Source organism: Geotrypetes seraphini, chromosome 2, assembly GCF_902459505.1.
Source record: "Geotrypetes seraphini chromosome 2, aGeoSer1.1, whole genome shotgun sequence".
Classification (NCBI taxonomy): Eukaryota; Metazoa; Chordata; class Amphibia; order Gymnophiona; family Dermophiidae; genus Geotrypetes; species Geotrypetes seraphini.
This window is the reverse complement of record NC_047085.1, coordinates 346040100-346063947: the sequence shown is the minus strand read 5'-3', so window position 1 is coordinate 346063947 and position 23848 is coordinate 346040100. Positions and strand designations below refer to the sequence as shown.

The 23848-nt window shown below is 42.3% G+C and overlaps 1 protein-coding gene across 12 annotated transcripts in view; it reads left to right on the top strand.

Annotated features, from left to right (window-relative positions):
* Window positions 1–23848, top strand: part of ARPP21 (cAMP regulated phosphoprotein 21) — a 643283-nt gene that overhangs the window by 587314 nt on the left and 32121 nt on the right. Inside the window, exon 22 of one of the 12 annotated variants that reach the window (XM_033930342.1) lies at window positions 3078–3137. The exons of the other annotated variants lie outside the window; for them this stretch is intronic. Coding sequence (XP_033786233.1) covers window positions 3078–3112 — 35 coding nt within the window. The 3' untranslated portion in view covers window positions 3113–3137. The remainder of the gene's footprint in view (window positions 1–3077; window positions 3138–23848) is intronic. 12 annotated transcript variants of the gene reach the window in all.

Sequence of the window (23848 nt, the reverse complement as noted above, 5' to 3'; positions counted from 1 at the left end):
TCTTGTCTGCCCTTTAGGAGTCCCGATGCTAGTATGTTCACCCCTGCGCCTGGTTCTTCCTTACCTTCTTCGTCTTCTGCTCCCCTTTGTTTATGCGTGTGCGTATGTTTGCCTTTTGTTTGCCTTCTCCGCTTGCTCGTGTATTTGTGTTTTTCCTTGATTCCGCCTTATCTTGTTCTGCTGTGCTTGTTGCTGTCTTTGTGTATGTTCGCCAGTGTGCTACCTGTTTGGCCTGCCTCTACTTTATCTTCTGCCCGTGCTTCTTGTCCTCTGCCCCTGTTTCTATTCTTCGGTGCCTTCCTTGCCTGTCGTTTCCTATATATGTGGTCCTCCCTGGGCCTACTCTGCCTTTTGTTCTGTGTTTGTTAACCCTATGCCTTTCTTGTTTGTATGCGGATGTGTCCTTACCTTGATTGTCTTATCTTGGGGTCCTTAGATGTGGTGACCTGGCCCTTCTTAAGGCCCTTCGCAAAGGCGCTCTCGCTAAGGCGAGCGCCTTTGCTGCGTGCCTTCGCCGCGCGCCGAACAGCGGGCGCTGCTGGCTCCCTTCCTCTTAAGGAGGAGCCCGGCCGATGACGCTGCGCCGACGCGGTGGGGTGGGCGGAGCCTCCTCTCGCCGCTACCCGCTCTGCTCTGCTGTTCTCCTTCTCCCCTCTTCGGACTACTCTCTCTCTCTTCGCCGCTGCCTGCACGCGGCTCAGTGATCTTCGCCGCTGCCTACACGCGGCTCAGTGGTCTTCGCCGCTGCCTACACGCGGCTCAGTGGTCTTCAAGCACCGCGGCTCCCTTCCTCTTAAGGAGGAGCCCGGCCGATGACGCTGCGCTGACGCGGTGGGGTGGGCGGAGCCTCCTCTCGCTGCTACCCGTTCTGCTCTGCTGTTCTCCTTCTCCCCTCTTCGGACTACTCTCTCTCTCTTCGCCGCTGCCTGCACGCGGCTCAGTGATCTTCGCCGCTGCCTACACGCGGCTCAGTGGTCTTCAAGCGCCGTGGCTCCCTTCCTCTTAAGGAGGAGCCCGGCCGATGATGCTGCGCCGACGCGGTGGGGTGGGCGGAGCCTCCTCTCGCCGCTACCCGCTCTGCTCTGCTGTTCTCCTTCTTCCCTCTTCGGACTACTCTCTCTCTCTTCGCCGCTGCCTGCACAAGTGAGATTTATTGATCTGAACTATCTTAGCCCAGGACATTACTGAAGAAGGAATTATTTTATGAACAATCTAATCTTTAGGTTTGATTTATGTCTTTGCTCTTTCTGTCAATTTATGTTATCAAAAGGTTTCTTCACCACTATCATATTGTGTTGTTACTGTCCTGTAAGTCCCTAAAATAAAATCTTATGAACATTTTACAGTACCTTTTTCCCTGTCCAGTAATTATTACTATTGAGGAATCAATGAAATTTGACTCATGTTGCAGTGAGGCAATGGGTCTCATAATCAAAACATAAAGCCATCCAAAAAGCTGCCTAATTCGGTCCTTGGATGTCCTAATCATAAGGATGTTCAAGTGTCAATAATCAGAAATGGTTTCCTGGACATCTAGTGGGATGTTTTTCCCATTGTGCATCTGAAGTTCACAGAAGCGTGTTGGGGGGGGGGGGGCAGGTTTTGGGGCAGTTTAGACTTGAATATCTTGCAGTGATCATGGAACCTTTTGCAAGACATTCTGGATGGAACTTGGATGTTTTGGGCTAGACCTGTGGCCTTCCATTACAAGGTTGGCCCCTCCTATGTCCAAATGCAGCCCATTTGGATGTTTCCAACTTGGATATCTTTTTGGTCAAAAATGGGGTATAACTTTATATCAGCGGTCTCAAGCACGCGGCCCACATGTGGCTCTCCAGATTTTATTTGCGGCCCGCAGTCTGGATTGGATCATTATCTTCCTTTTGGAGCAGCAGCGTGTCTGGCCGGCTCGTTCTGTTCAAAGCCGCGGGTTGGCGGCTCCTTGTGCTATCCATGGAAGAGCCAGCCAGACATGCTGCTGCTCCAATGGCGTACCAAGGGGGGGCGGTCCACTGTTCTCCTTAGAGTGCGGCTCGTCTAGAGCAGTGGTGCCCAACCTGCTTCCCTTCCCTTCTCAGGCCGGCACCGTGTTATTTGATCTCCCTGCTTCTCTTCAGGGCCGATCAACTCTCGCCGCCCGACGTCAATTCTGACGTCGAGAGGACGTTCTGGCTAGCCAATCGCTGCCCGGCTGCCCAGAACGTCCTTTCCGACGTTAGAATTGACGTCGAGCGGCGAGAGTTGGTCAGCCCGTGGAGAAGAGAAGGAGGGAGATCTCGGCCTGTTCCCGATGGCAGCAGTGACAGCGGCAGCAGCCTATTCCCCGGCGGCGGTGGCATGGGGAGGGCAGGAAGGAAGAAAGAAAGAAGGGGGGGGATAGCGAGCCAGAAACAAAGCAAAAAATGGGACACGGAATCAGAGAAAGACAGACATAGAGAAAGAAAGAAAAAGTTGGGGGAGGGAATGAGGTCTGGAGGAGAGGAAGCATACAGGAGGCTGAAAGAAGGGAAGAAATATTGGATGCACAGTCAAGAGAATAAAGTGCAACCAGAGACTGATGAAATTTCCAAACAAAGGTAGGAAAATGATTTTATTTTCAATTTAGTGATTGAAATGTGCCAATTTTGAGAGAGAAAAAATATTAAACTTTAAATGTGAGGGCTGCAGAAAAAATAGAGTACTTGGAGGGCCGCAGAAAAAATAGTTAATGTCTTATTAAAGAAATGACAATTTTGCATGAGGTAAAACTCTTTATAGTTTATATATCTTTCCTTTTAACTGTTAAAGTAAAGTTTTATAAACTATAAAGAGTTTTACCTCATGCAAAATTGTCATTTCTTTAATAAGACATTAACTATTTTTTCTGCGGCCCTCCAAGTACCTACAAATCCAAAATGTGGCCCTGCAAAGGGTTTGAGTTTGAGACCACTGCTTTAGATGTTTTGGTGGTCTGGATATCCCGGCAGACTGGACGTCCAAGTATATATGATTTTCAAAAGATATATATTTTTGGATGTAAAGTGGGCTGCCTTTCAAAAATGGGCTTTCCTCTGACTCTGACTTTGGATGTTTTGCAGAAAATGTCCAAGTTGGACTTAGACATCCTTTTTGATCATGGTCCTCCACATGGTGAACTTGTAAGTATCTGCTTTCAGATTTCAGGGCCCATTTAGTAAGCCGGTGTTTAACATGGGTTTTAACATGTTACCTGTTAACGTAGAGCTTAGAAAATGTAACATGCCTTGTTAAGAGCACATGTTACCTACCACATTAAACACTAGAGATGAGCTTTTAACTCTCTCACATAAAGAACTCCATTCCATGATCCCTTCCTATCTTTATTCATCTCACTACCCATAAGCTCACTTACCCTTTGCAGCCCATGGATCAAATCTGCTTTTCCTGTCTGCTCTCCCTCCTGTCTCCTTTCCCCATATTTTGTTTTGATACTGTAATCTACATAGTAGCCCGTACAAACCTTGTGTGGTATATCGAGTGATGGAAATAAATACATTACTACAAGAGCCATGATGTTTGCAGATGTCATAAAATTCAGGTACAGTAGATATTTCTCTTCTAGGAGGGCTCACATATTTGTACAGAAATAAGAGTTAAAGTGGGAGTTACACCTGGGGCCCCTTGTTCAAAGTCCACTGCACTGACCACTAGGCTACTACTTATACTTGTTTACTGCTCTATTAGGAATGGCCATAATACCTGAAGCTGTTATAGAGCCTATCTACTGTCATTTTCACTTCTTAGGGGGATAGGAGGGTGTCAGTAACCACAGGGAGATGCCTTTATCCCTTCAGTGATCAGCTGCTGAATCAGCTGACCTTTTTGTACCCGGAACATGATTGAAAAAGATCTACACTTCTCCCTTGGTATTCACGGGGGATAGGGACAGAGCTGGACCGCAAATTGAGAAAAACCACGAATATCTTCTCGTCCGCTCTGACCCACCCCCGCCTTCCCCCTGCCTTCCTACCGGCATCCCAGCCTTACCTGGTGGTCTAGCAGGCTTTCGGGGCAGGAAGATCTTCCTACGCTCCTGCCCCGTGCAGATCGCCAATTGGAAATGACTGCCCTGAGTTCTCACGACGGGAGCTCATGGCAGCCATTTCCTATTGGCGATCTACACGGGGCAGGAGCGTAGGAAGATTGTTCCTGCCCCGAAAGCCCGCTAGACCACCAGGTGAGGCCAAGATGCCGGGAGGAAGGCTGGAGAGAGGCAGGAATGTGCTAAACTATGGGGGGGTTTCCCCCTCCCCACAAAAAATCGCTAATATGTGAAATAGCAAGTGTCGAAACTGCGAATGAGGAGGGGAAAGTGTAGATTAAAAAATCTTTCCTTTTTGCCTTGCATGTTTCTTCTCATGCTAAAGATTCCCTCATGGCAAATCCACCAAAGCCCATTCAATTCCTATGGGCTTCAGTGCCTTTGCTGTAGGAGAACTGCTATCATGGCTTTATAAAAGGGGCCCATTGTTCCTTTCAATATCCTGATCAACAGCATAGGTCCTGCTATCCTGAGAAATGCTTTCAGCGATTGATTTTAATATTTCTAAGTGCAAATAGCTAACAAAAACCAAAAATGGGTCTCAAAAGCCCTTATGAAGGTGCACCCTGAGGAAAACCCTTGGAAAGATATGCAAGTAGTGAACTAAGAGTTGTCTCATGTAACCTATTAACTAAGAGTGTCTCATGTAACCTATTAATCTGAATATTTTACTCAATAGCCTTCTCTCAGGACATATTGTGTAGGCTTCTGTCATCAAAACTGTAAAAGAGAAAACTACTGGTGCTATATTCTTTGATTTTTCAACTTCTCATTAATATAAGATGCAAGTATTGTGTCGGGCAGTTTTTGCTATAATGGAGTTCTTTATGTGTGTATGATCTGGTAAGATTTATTGGTGCAGTGGGAGTAAAGAATGGTTCTCCTTTGAGACCTGACTGTAATTGTTTGGTAAAGAAATATGTGCTATTGTTTTCAGACAGGTTCTAATTAATCATATAGAATGTTCTTCATTTACAAGAGATTCTGGATGACCAGAGACTAACGCTGATAAATGCTGAATCAGTTGCATTCAGTCTTTGAAACATAAACCACTTCCATACCTCTACAACATTCCTAGCAGATTGAAGTCCTGTGAAGTTATGGGGTGAAAATGGCTGGAGAAAGTCTTGCCTGTGTGTTCTCTATAGGATTTTAAGGAGTCATCATACCGTTTTTTTCACACTATAAGAAGCCCCTGACCATAAGACACACCCTAGATTTAGAGGAGGAAAGCAAGAAAAAAAACATTCTGAACCAAATTGTATACTAATATATACCAGGCTCGGCACCCAACCCCACACTCCTTGCCAGGCTCTGCACCCTGTCCCCTCATCCCTGCCAGGCTCTGCACCCTGTCCCCCCATCCCTGCCAGGCTCTGACCCTGTCCCCCCTTCCCTACCAGGCTCTGAACCTAGCCCCTTTCCCTCCCTGCCCTACCAGGCTATGCAGCCAGCCCCTCTTCCTGCCAGGCTCTGCACCCTGTCCTCCCACCCTGCCCTGTATCCCCTCTGGCGATCTAGTGGCAAGCCGGGACAGGGTACAGGGCAGGTCTAGTGGTAGGGCAGGTCTAAGTGGTAGGCAGTCCCAGCCCCTGCCCCCCAGTACCTTTAAGTTCTGGTGGTCCAGTGGTGTATTGGTAGGTGTGAGTTTCCCATGCTCCTGCCCCTCCCTCACTGGACAGCTGCCTCATCTCGAGGCCAGCGGTGCACAAGGCAGGAGCGAGCTTTTTGCGCTCCAGCCTGGGCCCATGCCTCTTCCAGAATGGCTACCATCAGTTCTCGCAAGTCCTGGGGCGGGGGGATTGATAAATTGTTATATTCGCTCCATAAGACACACATATATTTCCACCTACTTGGGGGGGGGAAGTGACTTATGGAGGGAAAAATTTGGTCATTTAATAATTTATTAAGATAAATAATCAATCTTAAATATGCTTTGAACTTGTTTGTGATGATTTGCCTGAATCCTTCCATTGCCCCAGGTATAAAATTTAGATAGTGAGTCCAACAGGAACAGAGACAGTACCTACATTTGTAAACCATTTTGGTTGTACTTCAGGCAGTACCGTATATCAAATCCTTTTAGATTATCTATACATGCAGTGTTCTTCCCATTTTCTGTAAATAGTGTCATATTAAAACATATGCACATGGTTATGTTTTGTTATATTATATTCTGTTTTTACATCACCTTCCTTAGATATACACATATGGTAAAGTAAGGGGAGGCGTTATCAACAGTCATGATATTTTTAACACAGGCTCCTAACGTGTAAAATGTGTCCCCGTTCAAAAATTCACAATAAATAACTCATCTTAGTGGTAGCCAACATTGATAACATCTCCCCTCAGAGGCCATGTTAAGTGATTTTTTTAAATGTTTTGTTTTATTTTAATTTTTGTCAATGAAAGGTTATATTAAGCTACACTATTAGATAGCTTAGTATTTATGCTAATGTCAGTTCAATTAGTTGAATAGTGCTTCTATACCCATTCTCTGCCCCTGACATGCTCCCTCCAAAAAACATTTTTTTAAATAAATATTGCATGCATAGCACAAGCAGATAGCAAAACTGATGCAGAACGCTTTAGCGCCTCCCATACTAGGCAATTTTTGCTGCATTAGACACACCTAAGTTCTTAACTCATATTAGTAAAAGGGCCCCTGAGTTTATGCCTTTATATTACAAATTAGCAGGTTGTAGATTTTGTGATATTTCGAAATGTCTAAAGTTTCTAATACATTAGTATTCAGGGAAAAACAAAGTATAACATTTTCCAATAATGTTAAAAGGGGAATGGGGAAGGCCAAAGTTCCCCACAATTATTAACAATGTGAAAAGCAGTTAATCCAAAAGCCAGAAACAAGTCTGGGCCCTGGCAAAATAAAACACTCTGAATTATGAAAAAGTGCCTCAGGCTATTTGATCTTCTGCAGCTACTGCCTTGGGAAACCCAGTAATTTGTTGCTGTCCAGTACCTTTTTTAAAACTCTGCCTATAATAAGAGAGCTTTCATTTTAAATCCCTGCTGATTCAAAGGCCTAACTTCTAAAAGGCCTTTCCTTTAGGCACAAAATAAGAGAAAACATTTTATAAATTATGTTCAGAATGTGAGCCTACCAGGACAGATAGGGAAAAATGCCTGAGTACCTGAATGTAAACCACTTAGACTATAAGTACATTTGTAATTCGCTGAATGTCCAGCCTTCTTTCGATGTGAACCGCCTAGAAGTCTTCTAACTATGGCGGTATAGAAAAATAAAGTTATTATTATAAATACTAAAATAAATAAGAATATATTTTTTCCCCTTTTATTACATGGAACATCTTAAACGGTTCAGCTCAGATTTGAATTCAGCAGTAGTGTATGGTGAAGAAAGACACGGGGGAAGCCACTGCTTGCCCTGTATCGGTAGCATGGAACATTGATACACCTTGGGTTTTGGCCAGGTGCTGGTGACCTGTATTGGCCACCATGGGAACAGGCTACTGGGTCTGACCCATTGAGGCTATTCTTATGTTCTTATTTTTTTAACTGTGCCTGTGAGAACTGTTTGTTTTCCCATCACCAATATATTTTGCACTGCTAAATACTGCTAGTGTTGCAGGACTATTTTGTTGTTTTACGATGAAGTTGCAAAGTGTAGCTTTAGGAGTAACATCAATAAATATGTTTTCAAAGAGGGAGTAGCGGATGTCTGGAATACCCTCCCAGTAGAGGTGATGGGGACAAAAATAATAACTAAATTCTAAACTGCATGTGATGAACACAGAGGATCCATATACAGTGGTACCTTGGATTAGGAGCATAATCCATTCCAGGAGCATGCTCGTAATCCAAAATGCTCATTTATCAAAGCGAGTTTCCCCATAGGAAATAATGGAAACTCGTTTTGATACGTTCCCACCCCCCGAGGCCAGCGGCGCTGCTCTATTCCCCCCCCCCCACGAGAACCGGCATTGCTCCCCCTGAAGGCCCCCCTGCTATCCGGCACCCTCCCCCCCATGAGCTGCCCCCTCCCCCCCCCGCCGCGATTGGGCACCCCCCTGCTGCGATTGGGCATCCCCCCGCCACTGCTTACTGTCATCTGGGCACCGGCATGTACTGTGCGTCGGTGCCGGTGCTCGAAGATCAGCCTCCTGTTCTTGCTGGGCCTTGAGCATCTGCGCATGCTCAAGGCCTGCGAGTTCATGTTCTCTCCGTGAACTCGCAGGCCTTGAGCATGCGCAGATGCACAAGGCCCAGCAAGAAGAGGAGGCCGATCTTCGGGCACTGGCACCAACGCACAGGACATGCCGGTGCCCAGATGACAGTAAGCAGCGGCGGGGAGATTCCCAATCGTGGCAGTGGGGTGCCAGATCGCGAGGGGGAGGGTGCCGGATTGCCCAGATCGCGGGGGAAGGGTGCCGGATTGCGGCAAAACACTCGCAAACCGGTGCACTCGTAAACCGAGGTACCACTGTATAGAAAGAAAGATGAAATCAAAGTAAAACTCAAATGACCTCCACATTTTTAACAGGGCACAAAGCAGTGTAACATGCATGGAGCGGCAGGCAGTCTGGATAGACCAATGGTTCTTGAACCTGTCCTGGGGGACCTCCAGCCAGACAGGTTTTCAAGATATCCCTAATGAATATGCATAACCACTACTGGTCGGGACTTCCAAATTATTTAATAGCTTATTCACAATACTACTACATACTATGTAAGCTATTTTTTCTTTTTCCTCAAGTTTCATAAATATTTTAAATTTTTATAAGTATCAATCAATGCATATATATATATATATATATATAATTAATACACCATGAGCAATAAATACTTTAAATTGCTTTCCCCTGAATCTTGCTACCCAACATACAAACTCATTCACTCATCATACACACACCACACACATAGCACTATACATTTTGCACCATAAAATCTCAGATATTAATCAAAATTGATCCTGAAGAGGGGTCGCAACTGAAACCAAACTATCAGTTCACTGTATCAGTTCACTGTTCAAGTTCAGGGCAACAAATTGCCTATCATCTTGTTCCCTCGGCAACAAGAGGGCATCCGTGGAAAATCAGGGGCGGGAAACTGCGAGGTGACACCAGGAAGTTCTTTTTTACTGAAAGGGTAGTTGATCGGTGGAATAGTCTTCCACTTAAGGTGATTGAGGCCAGCTGCGTGCCTGATTTTAAGGCCTGATTTTAAAGCCAAATGGGATCGACACGTGGGATCTATTCACAAGGTAAAGGTAGGGGAGGGCCATTAGGGTGGGCAGACTGGATGGGCCGTGGCCCTTATCTGCCGTATGTTTCTATGTTTCTTCAGATCCTCTCCTCCGCTTGTTGGTTTTCAACACATTATTCAAACCAGAGCAATCAACAGCCCAACACAGCTGTGTTTCGCCAGCTGGTGTCCTTAGGAGCTGCGATTAACAAGGCTCAACTCAGATTGAGTAATTTCCTTCAAAATCCTGAAATAGGGCATGAACCCGGGGTCAGACACAAACCCAGTACCAGCTACACAGGAGAACTCCACACTGCTTGCCAAGGAAGATAGTGAATATGCATGAGAGAAATTTGCATGCCTACTACCTACATTATAGGATAAATCTCACTGATGCATATTCATTAGGAATATCTTAAAAACTCAACTTGCTGCGGGTTCCTCATTTCAGGTTTAAGAACCACAGGGATAGACCAGACATATTTACTGTGTTTCCATGTATATAGATACATGGTGAAAGGTCAAAAGCGTGCAAGACAATCGCGCGCAGACAAAAACGCGCAGAAAACTCAGCGCAATGACAATGGCGCTCACAGACAATTGCGTGAAAGACAATTGCGCACAACTATATCTCCGCGCAAGACAATTGAGCGCAGCGATAACTGAGCGCGAGACAATTTAGCGCAAGATAACAGCGCAATGACAATTCAGCGCGCCCCTAGATGGCGCTTGGCGAATGAAGGACACGCGCATGTAGAGCACGTTAACACGTGATCACGTCAACACATTTTCAGTATGATTCCCTTGACTCTTTGCGTTTTCAATATAAGTCACGTGAATGCATTTTTGTTACTATGCATATACACACACATATACAGTATACGAGGGTGAATCAAAATTAAAGGCAATTGTTGACCACAATAACCGGAACAGAGCTAGCGAAATGCAACATTTGTATTCATGCATTGCCTGTTGGATAGTTCGTACACACACAGTTCAGCGCTTTACCTTTAGTCATGTGGCAGCCACAAGGTCAGAAACATGGACGCTCTATTGCAAGATTGCACTATCAAAGAACAACATGCAGTAGTTGCTTTCTTTGGGCAGAGGGAGTGAAACCTGTGGGAATTCACCGTCAGATATTGACTCAGTATAGACCAGGGCTGTGAAGTCGGTAGATAAATGTTCCGACTCCGACTCCTCAGTTTTTTGTACTTCTGACTCCGACTCCAGGTACCCGAAATTGACTCTGACTCTCCGACTCCGACTCCACAGCACTGGTTAATTTTCAGATCGTTAAAATGGAATGTCAAATTGAGAGAAATGAGCATTTTCAACACCACCTTCTTTTTGCTTTTAATCAAGGTTCTAAGGCCGCAGAAGCTGCTCACAACATTTGTGCTGTGTATATAGTGGGTGCTATAGCTGAAAGAATCGCTCGTGATTGGTATGCCAAGTTCAAAAATGGAGTCGGTAGATAAATGTTCCGACTCCGACACCTCAGTTTTTTGTACTTCTGACTCCAACTCCAGGTACCCGAAATTTCCTCCGACTCTGACTCCACAGCCCTAGTATAGACATAGCATCATGAATCAATGAAAGGTTTATGAGTGGGTAAAAAGGTTTAAAGTGGGAAAAACAGGTGTAACTGACAAAGGTCATTATGGTCTCCCATCAACTTTGTAGCCATTAGGTTTTAAGCTACACCCACAGCAATCTGAAGATTCCGATACAGAACAGTGATTCTTTGCACCAGCCTAGATTAAAGTTTCAAGTTTATTTAAAATTTCTTTTACTGCCTAATCAAACCTTCTAGGCGGTGTACAAAAATGTTAAAACCATCTACTAACTAAAATACAGTTTAAGAGCACAAAACAACACTAGGGCAAATACTAGCTTTTAAGGACTAATAAACTAACAAAAAAATTAACAGAGACAAGAAGGGATGGAGGGCTGGAACTACAATATGTAAAGAAAAAGAGAACATGTAAAGGAGAAGAAAGATAGGAAAGGGAACAAGTATTAAGACTCCTAAGTGCTAGGATGTCCTTAAAAGGACAGTTAGGTATCAAAGGTGTCGAGAAAGAGAAATGTCTTTCATTTTGACTTAAAGTCTGTTAGTGTAAATTTTTTGCATAAGTAGTTTGGAATACTGTTCCAAAGAGAAGGGGCGCTAACAGAAAAAATTGCAGACTTTAATGTGTTTATATGTTTCAATGATGGGATAACAACAAGGTTTTGAGCTGTAGATCGCTGAGTCCTTGTAAGGTTGTAAGGGATAAGTAGGTTATTAATGAATTAAGGCTGATGCTCTAGTGATGTTGTATATAAGAATTGAAAAATCACGTGGGAACCACTTCTCTTCTGGCATGTCTTTGTGGCCAGTCCATTAAAAATTCTGGCCCCTCCTAAGTGGAAATGGCTTGTTTTGGACGTTGAAAATTGAGTTTTCCTCGCTAATATTGGGTATTGTTATTGATTCATCTCTTACGCTCGAGGAATGGTCCGCGAAATGGCAAATGAGGTTCAACATGGATAAGTGCAAGGTGATGCATGTTGTTAACCAAAATCATATGCACGAATACAGAATGTTCAGCGCTATACTCGTAGAGAGCCCCCAGGAAAAAGACTTGGGAGTACTTGTAGACAAGTCAATGAAACCATCCGTGCAGTGCGCAGCGGCAGTGAAAAGGGCGATCAGAATGCTAGGAATGATTAAGAAGGGGATCATGAACAGATATTAAAGATTATCATGCCGTTATACTAGGCCATGGTACGCCCCCACCTGGACTACTGTGCCCAACACTGGTCGCCGTACATGAAAAAGGACATAGTACTACTCGAAAGGTTCCAGAGGAGAGCGACAAAAATGATTAAGGGGCTGGGGGAGTTGCCATACAACAAGAGGCTAGAGAAACTGAGCCTCTTCTCCCTTGAAAAGAGAAGACTGAGAGGGGACATGATCGAAACATTAAAGATATTGAAGGGAATTGACTTAGTAGAGACAGAGAGATTGCTCACCCTCTCCAAGATGAAGAGAACGAGAGGGCACTCACTAAAGTTAGAAGGGAAAAGTAAGGAAGTTCGTCTTCACCCAGAGAATGGTAGAGGTCTGGAATGCTCTCCCGGAGGCTGTTATAGGGGAAAGCACCCTTCAGGGATTCAATACAAGATTGGATAAGTTCCTACTGGAACAGAGCATACACAAATAAGGCTAGACTCAAATAGGACACTGGTTTTTAACCTATGGGCCGCCGCATGAGCGGACTGCTGGGCCCGATGGGCCACTGATCTGACCCAGCAACAGCAAATCTTATGTTCTTATTTAAGGATCAGCTAAATTCTCTTGTTAAAAAGTGTTTCTTTAGCCTCCATATCCTGAGACGAGTGAGAGCAACACTTCTCTGTATTGGTTTAGTCAATTATCTTGTCAAGGTTGGATTATTGCAACTCAATGTTCCTGGGTCTTTCAAAGGTCAGTCTGCAGAGACTTCAATTGACACAGAGCACTGCTGCCAAGCTCATTTTTGGTAAGGGTAAATTCGATCATCTAAGCCCATTGCTTAAGGAATTACATTGGCTTCCAGTGTATCTTAGAGTTCAATTTAAGTGCGTTTGTATTGCATTTAAAATTCTCTTTGGCATTTTTATTACTTTGGTTTCTTTAGATTGGAATGTACACAGATCTCATCTCGCTAGGAGTTCAAATAAATTAAAACTTACATTCCCTTCCCTTAGGGGTAAAAATAGAACTTTCAAAAGATTCAGCCATTCTTTCATTTTTAAACTTAGGGCCTCTTCTATCAAACTGCGCTGTGAGCCATGCTGAATGTCCCGCGATGCTCCCGACGCTCATAGAGTTCCTATGAGCATCGGGAGCAGAGTGGACCATTCAGCGCAGCTCTCTGCGCTAAAAGTTGCTAGCGCAGTTTGATAGAAGAGGCCATAACTGAGCTCTGGAATGAGTTACCGCTTTCACTTAGAAGTTTAGACCCCCTTCATTTTATTTCGGAAAGCTCTGAAAACTTTCTTGTTTACTAAACACTTTGGAAACTAAGCCATTATAGATTATATTCTTCTTCTATATTTATGTACTATACTTGCATTATTGTAAACCGAGTCGAGCACCTTTTTGGTTGAAGACCAGCTCTATAAAATTAAGTTTTAGTTTAGTTTAGTTTTTAATTTGGACTTTATTTTATAATAATGGAAAAAAAGTAGATGTCTAACTGGACAAAACTAGCTGGGCCATTTTTGAAAAATAAAATCTTGCGGATTAAAAAATGGAAATATTCTCTACCCAATTTTTGGACATTTTTCTCAAAATATCCAAAGTCAGACTTAGCCTATTGAAAATGCCCTTCTAATCCAAACATAGCAGGTTCAAGCCCTAAATGTTTTCATCACTATCCTGCTAAACCTTTTATCTTGGCTCCATATCTTGGCTAAACTTTTTATCTTGGCGCCTAGATACTTTCTCAATTTCTAATGCTTGAGTCTTTCTTGGTTTTATTGTACTGTACAGATAGTACCAATATTGACACAGCTATCCAAATAAATAATTGTAATTTTTCTGTCTTAACTTCCTCTGGTTATTTAACTGGTTAGCAGCTTATTGCTGGAACATCCATGTTCCATCCATGCACTGCCCCAGCACTATCTGGATAGTGCCAAGGTGGTCTGTAAAATTATTCAGTGGCACAATCCAGAAAGTGCTGCTAAACACCTCTGGATATTTGTGGTTAAGGAATAACCAGTAATAACCAGAATATTATTTTAGCAGTATAATTTCACATATGGCTAGCAACACCTTTTGTTTCCCTGATCATTTTACCATTTTGGTTCTGGCAAATCTACATATGGATTAGTTTTTCAATGCAGCATTCTGTAATTTTTGTTCAAATATACCACAGCTATTTGCAAAAGTGTAAAACAAGTATAAGGCTCATATCCAATATGGTGTCACTTTTACCACTGAAGTAGTGGAAGTATGACTGTAATATATTGCAGAATACTGTATCTGAAGATCAAAATGTCATTTGAACTGACCTTGCTCACCTTGAATTGAAGCCATAGATGAACTAGAAAAGCAAGAACAATATGCTAGCACAGTCTTTTCCCCCAAAACATAAATAATGCAGTGCCAATTTATTTCTATCAGTGCCCTAGATGCCATTGCCTATGACATATTATCATGAGAAACACATTTCTGGGTAATTTGGAGCCTTTGGGCATCTGATGTGCCAATTGCCTTCACTTGGTGCTAGCATGTCATTTATCACTGGCGTGGCCTACCCTGTTAGAGTTTGCCCTTTGTGGGCAGAGGCGAAGCTAATATACTTTCCAAGTGCATTTGAATTGCTCTAATAAATCATAGCTGTCACTATAAGCAGTTTTATCATTTACCAGAACAATGTGTTATTGTCATGCTTTATAGATCTGGTAACATATTCGATTTGCATTTGTGTAAATCATGATGGATCATAAACTATTTGTAAAATTATATTAGGTGCTGAATAATATCTTCATTTTGAGACAGAGACGTTCTTTGGCAAGCACTTCACAGGGAAAACAGCAGCCAAAGATGTGTGTTTTATTGCACTGTTTCTTTGTTGTTCTTGTTGAATGAATCATGCAACCTTTTCTGAGTAGGTCGATTTTAGAACCTTCCAACAGCGCCATAGCTAACTTTTGGGAATACATGCCTATATTATTTGAAACAGATTTACATATTTTGACTTGGTTGATCTTGAGTTCAGATGATTCTGCACTGTTCTTATCAGTTTGTCTTTTGTGACATTCATGTTGTTAACCTTTAAAACAAGCACCAGACTCTCACAGCATAATATAACATCCTGATGCTTAAACATCTAGTTATTCTTTTTTGGCTAGTTATTCTATGCCTAGTTATTCTTTTATAGAAACATAGAAGCATGATGGCAGATAAAGGTCAAATGGGCCATCGAGTCTGCCCATCCATAGTAACCATTCTCTTCCTCTCTAAGAAATTCCACGTGCCTATCCCATGCCTTCTTAAATTCAGACACAGTCTCTGTCTCCAACACTTCCTCCGGGAGACTGTTCCACACATCTGTAAAAAAGTATTTCCTTAGATTATTCCTGAGCCAATCACCTCTTAACTTCATCCTATACCTCTCATTCCAGAGCTTTCTTTCAAATGAAAGAGACTCAACTCATGCTCATTTACGCCACATAGGTATTTGAACGTCTCTACCATGTCTCCCCTCCCTCCTTTCCTCCAAAGTATACAGATTGAGATCTTTAAATCTATCCCCATATGCCTTTTGTTGAAGACTACGCATCATTTTAGTAGACGCCTTCTGGACCAACTCCATCCTTTTTATATCTTTGTCTTCAGAATTGTACACAATATTCTAAATGAGGTCTCACCAGAGTCTTACACAGGGGCATCAATACCTCCTTTTTCCTACTGGCCATACCTTATGCATCCTAATACCCTTCTAGCTTTCACCGTCACCTTTTCAATCTGTTTGGCCACCTTAAGATCATCACATACAATCACACCCAAGTCCTTCTCTTCTGTCATGCACAGAGGTTCTTCACCCCCTTCAGGTTTTTACAGCCCAAATGTATGACCTTGCATTTCTTAGCATTAAATTTTAGCTGCCAAATTTCAGACCATTCTTCAAGCTTCACTAGGTCTTTTTTCATGTTATTCACACCATCTGGGGTGTCTACTCTATTGCAGATTTTGGTATCATCTGCAAAGAGGCAAATCTTACCTGACAGCCCTTCAGCAATATCGCTTATAAAATGTTAAAATGAACAGGCCCAAGAACAGAACCTTGAGGCACATCTCTGGTAATATCCTTTTCCTCTGAGTGATCTCCATTGACCACTATACTCTGTCGGCTTCCACTTAACCAGTTCCTGACCCAGCCTGTCACTTTTGGGCCCACACCTAAGAGCACTCACTTTATTTATTAGACATCTGTGTGGAACTGTCAAAGGCTTTGCTAAAATCTAAATATACCACATCTAGCGCCCTCCCTCTACCCAATTCTCTGGTCACTCAGTCAAAGAAATTGATAAGATTTGTCTGACAAGACCCTACCTCTAGTGCAGGGGTAGGGAACTCCGGTCCTCGAGAGCCGTATTCTAGTCGGGTTTTCAGGATTTCTCCAATGAATATGCATTGAAAGCAGTGCATGCAAATAGATCGCATGCATATTCATTGGTGAAAACCTGACTGGAATATGGCTCTCGAGGACCGGAGTTCCCTACCCCTGCTCTAGTGAATCCATGTTGCCTCTGGTCCTGTAATCCACCGGATTCCAGAAACTGATGTTTAGAGATAAGTGTGACTTATGTTCATTAAAGGCACCATTAATTGGCAGTTGGGTGTCTATATGTACTTGGTGCTTTTTTATAAAGTAGCATCTGTAGTAGAAATATAGAAAGAGAAACATGATGGCAAATAAAAGCCAAATAGCCCATCCAGTCTGCCCATCCACAGTAACCATTGCTTTCTTGAATTCAGATGCAGTCTCTGTCTCCACCACTTCTTCCAGGAGACTGTTCCACTAATCTGCCACTCTTTCTGTAGTTTATAATACTTGGTGGTCAGTTAATACGGCGAAAGCTAACTAAGGGATATTAGGCTTGAGAAAACCCTTTGGGTGAAACATGTCGGCACGACTGTCCCTGCAAGCTAGACCACTAATACAAACAAAAATAAACAAAAGTTAAGTACTATTAACATCTTCACGATAAAGTTTGAGAGTTAAGATATATTAAGCAAACCCGGTGAGAATTTGGTAAGTCAAGCCAGATGCAATGAGAGATTTCTGAGTATCATGGTGGTATCTCTAAGGATCTGTTATTACTGAAACTATTCAATACTGTAATAAGTGTGAGAATATGGGAGGTGATCTATAGTATATCACCTCCTTTGGGCAATTATCCTTTCTGTAGTGCCATAGTATCTAACTGCAAAGGGGCATATATGTGGGTAGGGTAGGGATGGACCATGAGCATATCTCCCAGTTACATGCATAGTAAACTTGATGCACGTAAGCATTCGTAGATCTGCCACCGATATGGTGTAAGAGAGGACGCCTACATGTGGGCACACCAATGCTGACATTACGCAATTATTCCATAATGGAATCATGGCGCCAGTGCCATTATAGAAATGGTGCAAAGCGCATGGCAATGGGTCACTTAAACTGAGGCACCAATTTATAGAATTATTCATATATGAACAAGATTAGTCAGTGCCAATGCTTAATTTTTTTTATGCTGGCCAGGCCATAACAGTTAAACTAGTTTATAGTTTAGTTTCTCAGGCTGCAGCCTGAAAATAATAATAAAAGGATAAAATTGATAGACAAAATAATGTACAAGTGCATTGTCTCTTGGAGACTCAGCAGGGACGCTCGCTTATTGCAGACACAAGGCATCTGAGGTAATTGTGTGGGATTTGTATTTTCTGTAGGCACTACTACAATATGAAAACCCTTTATGATGGGAAAGAATGGATTTCCATACACTCTTCCATGAAAGCAAGATCACTGTGAATGTTTCCTTTCTTTAGGACCTACTATTTAAATTTATTCAAGCTTTCTGAGGTTTCTATGTTGCATTTTTATCAATAACAGCTTTTTTTTTTCTGTCAAGCAGTAAGAAGTAAACGGCACATACCGGTAATCATTTATCTTTAAGCTTCTCAATTGTGCCCTTCTTCATGTTAATAATGCCAAGTCTCTGAGGAGCTATATTTTCAAACCACTTTGTTGTAGAAGTGGTATGCTTGACCTTACCTGATATTCACTGAAATAAAATTTAAAAGAAAAAAAATCAAATGCCAACCAGCTTTAATTAAAATTTGTGTTAGAAAAATGTTAATGTCTTTATTCGGTTTATAATGAAAGTATTCAGTCTTTATTTTTTTATAAGTCTTGTGTTATGATTTTTTCTTGTCATATTGTTTTAATTTGAGACATTTTAAGACATGGGGAAAGAACTGAAGCATATTGTGAAACAATTACTCAGAAGCAATGGGGCTGTTATAACTAACGTGACCATTTATTTTTTTTCCTCAAAATTGGACATGACAGCCCTCCCCCCCCCCCCCCCCCCGTATCCTCTCCAGGTACACCCCTTGGATCCCGGACCCCATTTTTACTATCTTTGTTATCTGGTGATTTCATGAGTCTCTGGTTGCACTTCTTTCTGACTGTGCATCCAATATTTCTTTCTTTCATTTCTTTCTCTTTCTTTCTTTCTTTCTTTCTTTCTGTCTTTCTTTTTCTATTTCCAGCGAATTCCGCAGTAACCACATTTCTTTTTCTCTAAACTAAGAAACACATGTTTTTTGCTCTAGTTCTGTAAGTGCCATTGTCCTAGGAGGCCAAAAGCTTGAATCTTGTCTCTCCGAGCAGGCTGTGGAGTCAGGCTCTTCTGAATGTAGCCACTCCAGCGAGGACTCCAGTAACACCTGCAGTTCATGAGTAAATTTCACCAGTTCCACCGGCTCCTTGCTGTCCAGTTCCTTTGCCTCTAGTTCCTTCGGAGAGTACAACTGGCTCAAGGACACCTGCTTGTAGAACTCCACCTCGGTGATGGTAGCGAGATCAACCCCAGGGAAGCTGCAGCAGAACGTGTGTGGTGACATCTTTCTCTCTCCCTGCCCCCCCTCAAACCGCCACCACCGCTGCTGATTTTTCCAAGCACCGCCACTAATGCAGCAACAGGCCAGGTGCAATTGGCTGGCCTGGAACTTCCTCTCCAACGTTAGAATTAATGTCGGAGGTTGGGGGGGAAGACTTGTGCAGTCATTGCACGTACCTGGTCTGTGGCTGCATCGCATTGGGGAAGCAGATCACCTGTCCCGTTGTCCCCATGCACAGCTTCGGGATGCTCTTTCTGAAAATGGGACATTTCGGCATCCCGAAGCTGTGCGTGGGGACAACAGGACAGGCGATATAAAAACGGGACGGTCCCATTGAAAATGGGACATATGGTCACATTAGTTATAAAAATAGTAAAATAAGTGAAAACCGATTTTTATCTCAAAAGGTTAATCAACCTGGAGAAAAATTGCTTAATTAAATGAAGGAAAGAATCTCAGAATTGCCACTCCATGGATCATAGTAATATTATCCATATAAGGAATTGTGGCAGGAGTATCTTTCATTGATCCAAAACCTTCATATTATTAATGTGCCTATGTATGACACTTAATCAAAAAAATTTTTATATATGAATCACTACTCAAAATTTTTCATTCAACTTTATCTTTGTAAATTATTTTGAGAACAATATGTGCAAATAGCAATGTGCAAATAGCATTATGCAAATAGCAAAATATAAACTGATCTCATTCTTATAAGAATGAGATCGGTTTATAACTGATAAGAATGAGATCGGTTTATACTGCTAAGAATGAGATCGGTTTATATTTTGCTATTTGCATAATGCTATTTGCACATTGCTATTTGCACATATTGTTCTCAATTTAATTTTGATCGCAGCAAAGTTGTGATGAAAATCATTTAAAATATACATATCTAAATAGTTGGTAGCAATTTGATGTTATATATCTTTGTGCCTCCTCTTAGCAGGTTTTATAGTTTGTTTATTAGGTATTTAGAAAAGGGGTGTGGCTTTGGGAGGTACATGGGTGGGTTGGGGCATTCCTAAAATTCACATGCAATGTTCTGGAATACCAGGGATGTGTGCCCAAATTGGGCACCAGGAATTACATCTGGTTTCAGTATTTTGCCACAAGAATTAATTTGAACACTGTCCTGTTTTGCATTTTTTATTATTTTAGATTTATTAACTGCCATTTTCATGAAGAAAGTCACCCAAAGTGGTTTACAATTCATTGAATAGTAATCAAGTCCCTATTTGTTCTGACAGGCTCACAATCTAACTGAGGTACCTGGGGTAATGGAGAGTTAGGTGACTTGCCCTGAGTCACAAGGAGCAGGCTGGGATTGAACTCACAATCTCAGGGGGCTGAGGCCCCAGCTCTAACCACTAGGTCATCTCCATGCACCCCTATGAAGAATCTTGTACACTCATCTATATGCCAGTGATAGAAAAAATAAAATGAATATAATATTGTGTATTTATAATCTCGATTCTCTCATGAGATTTGACTACCTTCTGTAGGCAATACTATGCATAAATTTTATTTGGATTTGATAAAAGGAAATTACACTTAATATGCATTTTCAGGTGAAGCTAAGTTTAATAGCACTATAAATTATTAAAGAGTGCGGAAAACACAGAGGGCAGCATTTTGAATGTTTTATGTATTTTCCAAGATGAACCGCACACAATCTTTTTCCTAACAAGCTGCCTGTGTTGGGGTTTTTTTTTTAACAATTTGGTCATTAATTGAAGTGATTTATATAAAAAGTACCATATGTTCATGAATAGCTTTGACAACATCTAACAAATGGTTACTTTGACAGAATGTGGAATTACAGTCAGTAACTGAAATTTGATTTCTTATTCTTCAGTAGCTGCGAGAGTTATAAAACAATGCTTTACCCTATTGATTTTCCATTGGAAAGCATTCTTTTAGCTGAGGGCGAAAGAAAAACAAGCTGTTCTCTCACCAGCAAATTCTCCATTCTGCTGTGAAAATAAATCTCTTTGCCTCAGATTACCTTTGATGCATTTGCAAGAGCACATGTTAAATCCTTTAACCGTAGCTGAGTGCGTGGTTCTTTCCTTTCAAAGTTCTATTAACTAGGATGCTGCTACTTGAGTGTCAGAAGCAATGAGAAGCCCCTATCAGTTAAGGAAAACAAGGAAGATTTAGACTGGAAAACAACAAAGGAACTAGAATAGTAAGGAGGATTATCTGGACAAAAGTATATCCAGGGTTACATTTTCAGAAATGCTCCCAGTTCCACATGCAGAACCCAAGAGGCAGGTAGAGCTCCAAAGTCTCAATGCGTGGTTGAGACGATGGTGCAAGGTTGAGAGATTTAGATTTGTTAGGAACTGGGCAACCTTCTGGGAAAGGGGGAGCTTGTTCCGAAAGGAAGGGACTCCACCATAACCGGGATGGAACCAGGCTGCTGGCGCTAATGTTTAAAAAGGAGATAGAGCAGCTTTTAAACTGAGATGTGGGGGAAAGCCGACAGTCGCCCGGGAGCGGATTGTTCGGTGTGAGGTATCCTTGGAGGATACTATTGAAACAGGATATTTAGGGAGTCCCAGTAGCGAGGTTCCAATAATGGTGAAAAAAAGCCAGGAGGGTTTAAGAGGAAGACAGAGTAAAAGACTCAAATTTTCCCTGTCTTCTCAGCAGCCTGTAGTTGCAATGAAAAAACACAATTTGAAGTGTCAGTATGCAAATGCTAGAAGCCTAAAAAATAAAATAGGAGAGTTAGAGTATATAGCAGTGAAAGATGAGATAGATATAATAGGCATCTCAGAGACCTGGTGGAAGGAGGATAATCAATGAGACACTGTGTTACCTGGGTACAAATTATATCGCAAGGATAGAGTAGATCAAATTGGAGGTGGGGTTGCTAAAATCATCTGTATTACCTGGAGAGTGGCCAATGTTACGCCGATTTTTAAAAAGGGTTCAAGGGAAGATACGGGAAATTACAGACCAGTAAGCCTCACTTCGGTGCCGGGCAAAATGATAGAAACGATTATAAAAAAATTAAATTGTGGAACACATAGACAAACGTGATTTAATGAGACAGAGTCAGCATGGGTTCAGCCGAGGGAGATCTTGCCTCACAAATTTGCTTGACTTCTTTGAAGGTGTGAATAAACATGTGGAAAAAGGTGAGCTGATTGATATAGTGTTATCTAGATTTTCAGAAAACTTTTGACAAAGTTCTTCACGAGAGGCTCCTGAGAAAATTAAAGTGTCATGCAATAGGTGGCAAAGTTCAGTTGTGGATTAGGAATTGGTTATCGGATAGAAAACAGAGGGTAGGGTTAAATGGTCATTTTTCTCAATGGAGGAAAGTAAACAGTGGAGTGCTGCAGGGACCGGTGCTATTTAACTTATTTATAAATGATCTAGAAATTGGATCAACGAGTGAGGAGATTAAATTTGCAGATGACACTAAAATGTTCAAAGTTGTTAAAATACATGCAGATTGTGAAAAATTGCAGGCGGACCTTAGGAAATTGGAAGACTGGGGGCAAATGCAAAGTGGTGCACATTGGGAAGAATAACTTGATTCACAGTTACCGGATGCTAGGGTCCACCTTGGGGGTTAGCACCCAAGAAAAGGATCTGGGTGTCATTGTAGACAATACGATCAAACCTTCTGCCCAATGTGTGGCGGCGGCCAAAAAAGCAAAGAGGATGCTGGGAATTATTAAAAAGGGATTGTTAACAAGACTAAAAATGTCATAATGCCCCTGTATCTCTCTATGGTACGACCTCATCTGGAGTATTGCATTCAATTCTTTGTCTCCTTATCTCAAGAAAGATATAGTGGTGCTAGAAAAGGTTCAAAGAAGAGCGACCAAGATGGTCAATTTGTACCTTTGCTTAATCTTTGTAAACCGCTTAGAACTTCACGGTATTGCGGTATATAAGCTGTTATTATTATTATTATTAAAGGGGATGGAACTCTTCTCATATGAGGAAAGACTAAAACAGTTAGGTCTCTTCAGCTTGGTAAAGAGACGGCTGAGGGGAGATATAATTGAAGTCTACAAAATCCTGAGTGGAGTAGAATGGGTACAAGTGGATCGATTTTTCACTCCATCAAAAATTACAAAGACATGAAGACACTCGATGAAGTTACAGGGAAATACTTTCAAAACCAATAGGAGGAAATTTTTTTTCACTCAGAATAGTTAAGCTCTGGAACACATTGCCAGAGGATGTGGTAAGAGCGGATAGCATAACTGGTTTTAAGAAAGGTTTGAACAAGTTCCTGGAGGAAAAGTCCATAGTCTGTTATTGAGAAAGACATGGGGGAAGCCACTGCTTGCCCTATATTGGTAGCATGGAATATTGCTACACCTTGGGTTTTGGCCAGGTACCAGTGACCTGGATTGGCCACCGTGGGCTTGATGGACCATTGGTTTGACCCTGTAAGGTTATTCTTATGTACTTGAATATAAACCAATCCGATTATAAACCGAGGTAAGGGGAGCCTGTGAGAATTTGTGAGACTGCCCTGGGAATTTGTGCAGCTATTTCTGATCACGGCTCCGCACAGGGCTATGGGAGGTATATGGCTAGGCCACTAGGGTTCAAAAAGTATGTTGTAGAGGGGTCCGGGAGGCGGGAGGAAAGCAGGGTGGTTAACAGTTGGCCGGGACAAGACGCAGGAAGGATTGCTCCTGTCCCGGCTCACCACTGGACCACCAGGGGTTAAGGCAGACCCGCAGAAGGCCTGCAACAGGTCCGGGTGGGGGCAGGGGAGCGCACAGACTTGAGGACCTGAATATAAACCGAGACCCCCCATTTCTGGGCCATTTTTTTGGCCCAAAATTGTGGTTTATATTCGAGTATATACAGTAATTTCAAAGCAACTGTAGTCAGGTTTAATATTACACTCCCTGCTAATAAAGTAC